The 10,656-nt window shown below is 37.2% G+C and overlaps 1 protein-coding gene across 5 annotated transcripts in view; it reads left to right on the top strand.

The window, feature by feature from the left end:
• Window positions 1–11: 11 nt before the first annotated feature.
• CENPQ (centromere protein Q) overlaps window positions 12–10,656 on the top strand; it is a 34,624-nt gene continuing 23,979 nt past the window's right edge. For 4 of the 5 annotated variants that reach the window (XM_067752739.1, XM_067752741.1, XM_067752738.1 and 1 more), the window contains exons 1-6: window positions 12–138; window positions 4,323–4,465; window positions 5,237–5,291; window positions 6,581–6,701; window positions 7,290–7,358; window positions 7,908–8,037. In XM_067752739.1, the coding sequence (XP_067608840.1) occupies window positions 12–138; window positions 4,323–4,465; window positions 5,237–5,291; window positions 6,581–6,701; window positions 7,290–7,358; window positions 7,908–8,037 (645 nt within the window). Of the gene's footprint in view, window positions 139–4,302; window positions 4,466–5,236; window positions 5,292–6,580; window positions 6,702–7,289; window positions 7,359–7,907; window positions 8,038–10,656 lie in introns of all 5 variants that reach the window. The other variant, XM_067752742.1, reaches the window with a different exon arrangement.

The raw sequence follows: 10,656 nt of genomic DNA, 5'->3' as shown, positions 1-10,656 counted from the left end.
GACGTGGCTAGATGCCCGCCTCTCTCCACAAGCGTTTCCGGTTTCTACTGGTTCACTTCCGGGTCTCCGCGGCTGTGGAAGGTTTTGGCGCGAATTTCTCTGAGCGCGGCACCTGGAAGGATTCAAGAGGCGTCTTTGGTGAGTAGTGAAAGCGCTTTCCCTGACGGTGGCTCCAGTTTGGGGATGAGTTTTGTGTCCGGCGCGTTGGTGGCAAACTCGGCGACTCGTGTTTGAGGAGCTTGAGGTGGTTTTCAAAGAGCAGGGAGATCCGAACAGGTGTGCCCTTCAGAGCCAGCGATTGAAAAAGTGGTATTTGATTCGCAAGGAGGGAGTGAAACCACTCATGGTTCCTCCCCCCTTTCCCCGAATCATTGTAATCCTTGTTCTCCCTCCTTAACCTCTCCCGCAGTGAGTCGTGGGGCGAAGTGCAGCCTTAGTGATGAGTGCCTTTGAGCCTTAAGGAAGCTGCGTCGGCAGCGTTCGCTACCCCGAGGCCTCATTTGTCAAGAGGTAAACATTGTGTATTTGCAGTTTTGCCAGACGTTGTGCCCATACAGAGGTCTAGCTTGGTGGCTTCCACGAGTTTCAGCACCCTGGCAAAGAAAACAAGACAACCTAGAATATTTCCCTGTTTCCTACAGAGTAAAAAACACATTCTTTACTGCAGTATATAGTCTGGCTGCAAACTACAGTTCCAGTCTTTTTTTCTGTCCATTCCTCCCGTACACGTCAAAGCCTCTCTGAATTTTTTCTGTCCCTGAACAGACCAGTTTCTTTTGAAGTGTCCTGCCAACGGGCTTTTTTTCTCTCAAATGCTTTACTCCCCTTCCTTCTGGCTAAATATTTCAAAATGTAATTCAAATATTACTTTTGTCTCTGAATTCTGTATGTCCCCCCCAATACCCACACCAATTTGAGATATTCACTCATTTGTCTCGTAACATTTGTCGCATTGTGTATAATTGAATATACATAGGAATTGTTTTCATATGTCTCTAGCTACTACCACTAGCCTGTGGTTTCCTGTGGATCCAAAACAGGCCAAAGTTTACTCTTCCTTTTTGTATATGCTACAACTAGCCCAATGGTAACAGTAGATTATTTTATTTATTGAGTTCTTACTGTGTCCCAAGTTCTAGGCACTTTATGTATTCTGTACAACCTTTTAGCTTTACAAAAGCCTTTGATATTGATACTTCTAGCCGTGGGGAAAGTGAGCAAATTTAGTTCCCCAAGGCTATACAGCTAGTTAAATGACAGAGCTGGGATTTGGAACCTGGACAATTTGTCCTCATCCCCGGCTGGCTCTTGGCAGTGGTTCTCAACCTCGGGCAGTTTTGCACCAGCGGATATTTGATAACGTCTGGAGACAATTTTGGTTGTCACAACTTGGAGGAGTGGGAGGGGCTCCTGGCATCTAGTGGGTAGAGATCAAGAATGTAGCTAAACACCCCACAGTGCCCAGGGCAGCCCCCATAACAAAGAACTATCCCATGCAAAATGTTAATAGTGCTGAGGTGGAGGAACTTTCTGCAGTATGGCTAATTACCTCAAGTAGGTATCAGTGAAAACAGAGCTTTTCAGACTGTCTGTGGTAAAGGACCAATTTTTTTTTTTAATTTTTAATCAGTCACAACTGATACTTTTGTAAAATACAATTTTTAAAAAAACTGAATACTAGCCAAACCCATGAATGAGCCCTAATGTAAACCGTAGACTGGGTGATAGGATGTGTCAATGTCGGTTCAGGGACTGTGGCAAATGCACTGCTCTGGTATGGAATGTTGATAGTAGGGAAGGGGGGTATGCTCGAATTTTGTACTTTCTGCTGAATTTTTCTGTCAACGTAGAACTTCTCTAAAAAAGAAAGTCTTTTTTTTATGAATTATTAGAAAAATTAAACAAAAAGAAAAAACAAAGCCAGTTATTTTTTGGCCAGATCTAACGTATATAAAATTGTTGTCAAATTGCCATAAAAGTTTCTAAATGAATACTTTTAATGTCTGTACTTTAAAAGACTGTAACAAACAGTTTGTAAATCAAATTTGGAGTAGCACTGAATTACATGTTACTGAATAAAGAATATCAAGAAAAACGATGAACAAAACCAAGCTATAAATAAGTGCCAAATGAAAGAGACCGTAAGAGCCCACAGACTTTTAGAGAGCGTCGAGGTGGAGTAGTTAGGAAGGCTTTCAGGTGCAGGTGGCTCATGATCTGGGAGGAGGTTGGGCACAGACAGGAGAGAGCAGCTCGGGTAGAGTATGTGCACTACTCAAAATGTATTCCGGAAATCCAGTCTATCTGGAGAGGGAGATGCAGTTGAGGAGTAGCGGGAGAGAAGTATGGAAAGCTTGGCAGGTCTAGATTGTTAAGGACTATAAATGTTATGGTAAAGAGTTTGGATGTTATAAGGTAGGTATTACGGAAGGATTTTTCTTTTTTAATTAAAAAAAATTACCTATCTTGTTCCAAAATTTGGGATTGGAAACAACTTGGTAGGGTTGTTTCCACGCAGTGTCAGCTGCAGTGTATTGGCTCAGGTACATGCGCAAGGCTGGCAATCGTTGGTGTTAGTTATTGGTTGGGAGTTCAGCTGGGGCTTTTGCCTGGGTCTTTAGTTCCTCTCCGTGTTGGCCTTCCTCATAGAGTGCTAGCTGGGTTTCAAGAGCAAATATTCCAAGCAAGGGGAAGTTGCAGCTGCTAGTCTCTTCATATTTGGGCCAGGAAACTGGTACAGAATCATTTCCACCATATTCTACTGCTCAAACCGCTGCACAGTCTGTAAGATTTAAGACAAGGGGACATATACTTCTGCACAGTCTGTAAGATTTAAGACAAGGGGACATATACTTCATCTCTCAATAACAAGAGTGAGAAGGAATTTGCACCATTTTTAGTCTCCTAAATGGAATGAGGACTAAATCTCAGCCTTCAATTGTTCTCTCACCTGGATGCTCTTCAGTGAACAACTGTACTGTACATGGCAGTCCTTCCAGGAGAGGTCCACAAGCAAAACTCTCATATGGATTGGTTTTTAAGTAGGGGAAGTATATGGCACGGATGTCAAGTTGAGAGAATTTGACATTTCGGGAATGCAACAGAGGAAACTGGGTGTAGAACAAGGTACCACATTGTTCAAAAGCAGGGTAAAGTGTATTTTAGCTTCCACTGCTTTTTGCAACTGATCTGACATGTAGTCTCCAAGTATGGTTTGTGATCTTTCAGTTAATTCTTTCTTTCCCACTATTTTTGTCTTACGGGAAAAAGAAAAGCTTGAACTTTTCCTTTTAAAATTTGAGAGAATAGATTTATCCAGAGTACCCACTTTAATGTCTGTCTCTAAATCTGCATGTATATTTAAATTGTAGTAATGTGATAAACTCTGAATTTTTAGAAAAGGAATGGTGACTGGTTTCTCTATATATCTAACTATATATGTCTAGAAAAATATGTATATATAATGTACACACCACACATACTTGTGTGTGTGTATGTGGGTTTGTGTTCACGTGTACTATACCAGACGTGTACGTAATTTCTTAGCTATCTGCTCTTTATGATCTAATGCAGCAGTATATATTTTATCCCTCTGTTTCTTTTAGCAGAAATGAGTTTGGTGATAAAGAACTATTAAATGGGGAAAAGGAATTATTCTAAATTTTGTCATTAACATTCTCATCCCCACTCCAGTGCCTGTTTCGTAATGTGTGAGAAGACAGAGTAATCAGTATACTTCTGTGCTTTTGTTAAAATGCACATAACCCAGTAAAAGTTAAAACTTAACTTTTTAATTCTTAATTCCTTATGAGTGAATTTACCACATGAATTTCTACAACGTAGATTCATGGTATAATCCTAAAAATTATCGTCTCCCATCTTTGACGTTAAGTTGAATGATAAATCCATTAAGCCTAAAATAAGAAGGCCTGAATGTTATTCTTTGAGTTGACATTATCTGTGACCAGAGTAAAATAACTTAGCACTATATATTTCCATTTTCTTGAATTTAAATATAGAGATAACGTTATTGTATGGGGGGGTATAAAGAGGTGTAAAAGTGTTTTTACATAAGATTTTTTATTGCCATACAAATGGAAGAAATTTTTAGGAATGAAATTGAATTAGATATCTTTACTCTAATGAGAACCAATGTTATTTGTTTTAAAATATATTTAAATGTTTTAAAAACACACAATACTATCCCAAAACTTTCTTTATGATTTTTTTTTTTACAGGCAAATTTGGAACATTTATACGTAGTCTTTTTAACAAAATGTTTTTAATAAAACAAGTCTTTAGTGTTCTTTTTATCTTTACAGACATTTTGAAGCGCTGTTATAGTTGTTCTGTTTACATCAAGATGTCTAGCAAAGCAAATCCTTCTAAGAAAAGGTCTCAACATTTAAAAAGAAATCCAAAAAGAAAAATTGATAATGAAGAAGCGGAGTTATCAGAGAAAGAGGTAATGAAATATCAAGTTTATCATTCAGGACTCTGATTAGAAGTATCTGTTCTATGTAAAGGAGTATGTGAAGACTAAAGGTCAGCTTTACTACAAATTATAGTAATTCATATTCCACATATATTGTTATATGGGAGCTGTTGCAACATGGGTTGTAAAAGTTCTCACATAAAAATTTTACCTCAATTTTTTACCTCAATTTCTAAAGATATTGATCAGAGAATTCTTTAGGGAAGAAGTGCGATGGGGCGTTGCTAAGGTGTTTAAATAGGAAGACTGGGAATATAGTATACAGATTCTATGGCATTCATATGTTAAAAGACAAGAGAATCTGTCAATTGATGGAGGAGATTTTTATTAACATAGAGAAAAATTAGTTTCGGAGGAATTAGCTTCTTCCTACCGTAAAAGAAATAATCAACATTTTTTTCTCTATTTACCCTGTATTAGACAATGCCTATATTTGTTTTTCAGGAAAAGTATATAACACTGTTTCACAGGCAAGATGAGTATGATTTCTTTAAAACATTCTTTGACACCATATGAAATTCTATTATACTTTATCACCATTGTTCAGGAATTGCTTTAGTATATCCTCTGCTTGTGATAAATACACATCCTTTTTCATTAGAAGTAGCAATATACTTTTTTTCTGTCTTGCCAGAAAATATATGAATTCTCTCCAACGTACATGACAAATCTATTGCAATAGCAGTATCTTTTCGTCTAATGTTTAATTCTTTGTGCATGCACATGTGTTTTTCCCTCTAGGTTAGAAACACAGCGAAAAAAAATAAAAGTCATCCAAAACACCTGTCTTCTGAAGGTATTCCTTTTCTATGTCTTGTTTAACCTATCTTTCCCAAGCTATCTATATTTATGAAAAAATTCTCAGCATCTTGTTTATGAGTTCTGCATAAGCAAAAGACAGTAATAAACAGTTACATTCTTATTTTTACAAGAATAAGTAGTACTGGTTGGTCAGTTCTTTTGGTCAACTGAAATTTTACTTACCACCTGTAGCAAAATACTGTGTAGGGCTCTAAGTTGAAAGGAGCAAGAGAAATTCAAAGTGTACCCCAGTCTGAATTATTACTGATTTGTGATATACAGACACACCTACTGACTTCTCTTTGAGACAAATATGCTTCTCTTTTGCCACCACTATTTAGATTAGATTGGAACCACTAAGTTTGTCTGGAGTAAATTAGTTTGGAATAGTCATCTTTACTTAAACATCACTTCAGCATGGAAGAATTTTCTACCTCTCCTCACCCTAGACCAAGTTAGGTCCTCCGGTTTTATACTTCCATAGTGCACTGGACTTTTTCTTTTGTAATGCTTTGCATACCTGAAATGTAATTATTTAATCTCCCTTCTCTCCAAAACTAATCTTCATGTGAGCCAATAGTGTACCTCCTTTGTTTATTTTTTTATTTTTTTAAATTTTTTTTGCGGTACGCGGGCCTCTCACTGTTGTGGCCTCTCCCGTTGCGGTGCACAGGCTCTGGACGCACAGGCTCAGCGGCCATGGCTCACAGGCCTAGCCGCTCCGCGGCATGTGGGATCTTCCCGGACCGGGGCACAAACCCTTGTCTCCTGCATTGGCAGGCGGACTCTCAACCACTGCGCCACCAGGGAAGCCCCTTTGTTTATTTTTTATAAGTAGAATAATATCAACAACCTAGTAGACACTGATTATCTGTTTGTGGTTTGGTTAATCTCCTTTGTTTCAGTTGCCATCCAACATTTGGCAGAAATCATTTTCTAGTCTTCTCAATGAAGCCCTTTAATTCAGGTCATTTCTGAGAACCAGACTTTTGTGTTGAATCCTAATAGTTGTAGCTTGGTTCTTTATTTAAGATTGTCTTGAGTTTGTATCCGCAATATCACTTAATAGTATTTTAGTTAACATAACAATAGCATATTCATATTCAACACCTGGCCTGTTATGGCTATGCAATAAAAAGGAAATTAAATAGTTTATACAGCTTCATAGTATTGGTTCTGATAATTCCATTAGCTCTTCTAGATAAATTTATATTTGAATCACTTTTTAAGTAAAAACATACAAACTTCTAGAAAAACCAGAGTCTCTTCTTTCACCGGTGACAGGACAAGCAAAGCATGCTAATCTAAAACAGGTAAAGATCGCAACCCACAAGAGAAAAACCTGGCAACCTCTTTCGAAGAGTAGCAGAGAACATTTGCAAACTATGATGGAATCAGTAATAATGTGAGTATGAAATTTTTTTCCATTTCACTCTTTTTATTTCTGCTTATATGTTTCCTATAGACAGTATCCTTTTAAATGTTATTATCTACTTTATGGTGATAGGGTGTTTTTCTCTTTTGCAAGAAGATTTATTTAATGTCTTTTGATGGCCTTAGCATTCAGCAAAAATGTCTTGATTAATTTCAGAAACTTGGAATTTCATCAGTGGAATAAAATTGAAATCTTTGCTTGATCTGCTATCTACAACTTTTTCTGGTGAGGGATACTTTAGGAAGAAGTTAGCTCAAATTAACACTTTATGTGGAAGCTAACATGCCAAAAGGAATACAGAGACAGGATTCTGCCATCAGGGAGCTGAAATCTATCAGAAGAGTCAGGCCTATAAATTAATTACAACAATATAATGTGATAAAAAAAACTTAGATTATTCCTCTGCTTTAAATATATTTAACATAAAAGAAAAAGTGATTGATTCTGCCTGGCTAGTAAAAAGGGGTACTTGAAAGATATCAGAGAGAAAAAGTAAACAGATTATACTAGTTATGTTTCAAACTAATATTTATTCATTCCCTATTTTTTCTCTTCTAGAGCAATTTTGAGTAACAGTATTAGAGAAAATGAAAAAATTCAGTATCATCTGAACTTCCTAAAGAAAAGGTAATACAGTTATGCAATTAAAAAATGATTGAAATATAATTGAAAGGTTAAATGATGATTTGTCAGGAATTTGCGGGGGTGACTTATTGCTAAGATTAGCCACTGTTAATAAAAGAACATTACAGGGCTTCCTTGGTGGCGCAGTGGTTAAGAATCCGCCTGCCAATGCAGGGGACATGGGTTTGAGCCCTGGTCCGGGAAGATCCCACATGCTGCGGAGCAACTAAGCCCGTGCGCCGCAACTACTGAGCCTGTGCTCTAGAGCCCACGTGCCACAACTACTGAAGCCCGCGTGCCTAGAGCCAGTGCTCCACAACAAAAGAAACCCCTGCTCACCACAACTAGAGAAAGCTGGCGTGCAGCAATGAAGACCCAACGCAGCCAAAAATAAATAAATAAAATAAATAAATTTATTTTTAAAAAAAAGAACATTACAGCCCTTGGGAGTATGAGGGAAGAAAAAAGAGGATGACAGTATTTCAAACAAAAAAACAAAAATGATACTAATGGTACTCAAAAATAAAGTTATGTTTTTATTCTATCCGTAAGATTGCTGCAACTGTGTGAAACCCTGAAAGTCCCTCCCAAAAAGCAGCAAGATTTAACTCATGTGTCAAGTCTACTGAAAATGGAAAGGACACAGCACAGAGCTAATGAAGAGGGTCTGGCATTATTGCAGGTATGAAGTTTGAACAGGGAGTTCTTTAGAGGGGAAGGGAGAAAAGACCAAAAAGTTTTTTAAATTGTCATGATATTCTTCTAATAACAAATACTAGATCTTGGACCAGGTTTTTCATTAACTTTTATTTTTAACAAAGCAAAAACTTTGCCTGAACTTTGGGCCTCTAAAATTAAGACTATTTCTAATATATTTGTAATTAAGTAGCAGTCTTATTTTTTTCATCAGACTTTAAATATCAGATTATAGGAATTCATCACTAAATGCTGTAGCATTTCAAAACACATTATATTAGTTTTTCTGTCCTGTATCTGCTACTTTATTGGCAAGAAGAACACAATCATCATCATTACTGTTTTTATAATCATTATAGATAACATGTAATGAGGGCCTTCTATGTTCTAGTCACTGTTCAAAGCACTTTACAGTTATAGCCCTTAATGACTTAAAGAGACCTGTGCTATATTTCACATTTTACAAGTGTGCAAAAGAGACATATTGGCATTTCTAGCTGAACCTTAGAGTGCTCACAGTTATGATGCAAACCTATTAGTCCAATTTCAGGGCAGGTGATTCTTAATCATTATTCTGTAGAAGATAGTGGGAGATAATATTAGCTGTCATGATAAACTGCAGGCTTTTAATTAGTGGATACTTGAACAATTAAGAAAAGCAGCCTCGGGGGCTTATTAAATAATTATTAAAACTAAAACAGATTGGACCATATATCCATTTGCCATTTTGAAGTAGTTTGTAGATATGGTCTTTGTTAGCAACTCAACTTTGTAAAGCAGTAAGTTTGTTAACCTTTGTTAGTAAATACGAGGTGGTGGTAGTTTAAGCAAGGAATGCATCCCTAACGATTTCTAATAACTCACCATTCACAAATAGGTCATTCCAGATTTTCCATATGATTGAGAATAACAATGAAAGGATTTATTTGTGAGCAACAGCTCTACATATATTCTAAATTTATAGAGTGGTATTTTTTAGTGGTTGCCTCACTTTCTTCATTGTATGCGATTGAATTTAACTTTCATCCCAGTGTTACTACTTTGCAAGAGTATATTTTCAGTACTGACACTAGCTCCCCCAGTTAATGAACAGTTGGATAACATTAATATGGGTTATTTTTTAAATTTCAGCTTTGTCTAAGATATAATTGACAAAATTGTAAGATATTTAAAGTGTACATCATGGTTATTTGATATAACTATACATTGTGAAAGGATTTCCCCCATCTAGTTAATTTCCCTTGTCATCTCACTTTTTTTTTTGTAAGACCATTTAAGTTCTACTCTGTTTCAATTATATAATACAGATTTCAGTTATGTAATATCAGTTATAGTCACCATGTTTTACATTAGATCCGCAAACCTTATTCATTTTAGCTGCAAGTTTGTATCCTTTACTAACTTCTCCCTATTTCCCCCACCCGCCCCCAGCACCTGGCAACCACTTCTGTACTCTCTGATTCTATGAGTTTGACTTTTTTTAAAGGTTATTTTAAAAGGTTTTAAAGTATAATAATGGTAAATGTTATTTTAACATTTAATATTTGCATAAAGTACTAAATCAGAGATAGTAAATAGTCTTTAATCAGAGACAGTAAATGATAGTGTGATTTTTGTAACGCTGGGAGGCATTTGTCTTTTACACCTAAAACTGGATCTCCGTGTGCCAAAAGCATAAATAGACTTAAATGGAAAAAACTGTTTTTCTATACTCGCAACACTTCTGACACTAAATTTGTGGGGTTTTCATACCAAGCAATTCTCCACTTCTCTGTGGAAACCAACTGGGTGTCCTACAATTCAATTCTAACACTAACTACCTGGAGTTAGCACAGACCCCACAGGTTAAGGGCTCAGTCCCACAGAACTGCCCCCACTTCAGATGCCAGTGCAAGGCCAAGCGTCCTGTACTTCTGACCAACCAAGTATAAATCGGGGCTTCCCATGACCTCCTCCTCCGGTTTGATAATTTGCTAGAACAGCTCACAGAACTCAGGAAAGCACTTTATTTACTATTACAGGTTTATTATCAAGGATACAACTCAGGAACAGCCAGAGGGAAGAGATGCATAGGGCAAGGTATATGGGAAGGGGCACGGAACTCCCATGCCTGTTCAAGCACCTCCATGTGTTCACCAATCTAGAAGCTGTCTGAATCCAGTAATTTAGAGTTTTTATGGAAGCCTCAGCATGTAGGCATATCTATTATTAACTAAATCTCCAGGCCCTCTCCCCTTCTCAGAGATCAAGGATCCAGGCTGAATGTTCCAGCCCTCTGATCACAGGATTTAGGTTGCTCGGCAACCAGCCTCCATCCTCTATGAGTTATTCATTAGCATAAATTCAGGTATGGTTGAAAGGGGCTTATTATGAATCACAAAAAGTGTTCCTCCCACTTCTGTCATTCAGAAAATGCCAAGGATTTGGAAGCTCTGTGCCAGGAATCAGGGATGAAAATCAAAGGTATATTTCTTATAACATCACAACAGTCTAATGTTTGCTTGACAGTCAGTTACTCAGTTGAAGCACTGTTGGCATTTTGGGCATAAGAGTTCTTCATTGGCATAAGAGTCTTTGAACTAGGAGTTTATAGGTTTTATCTGTC

The sequence above is a fragment of the Pseudorca crassidens genome, chromosome 10 (assembly GCF_039906515.1).
Source record: "Pseudorca crassidens isolate mPseCra1 chromosome 10, mPseCra1.hap1, whole genome shotgun sequence".
Lineage (NCBI taxonomy): Eukaryota > Metazoa > Chordata > Mammalia > Artiodactyla > Delphinidae > Pseudorca > Pseudorca crassidens.
This window is presented reverse-complemented; position numbering and strand designations above follow the sequence as displayed.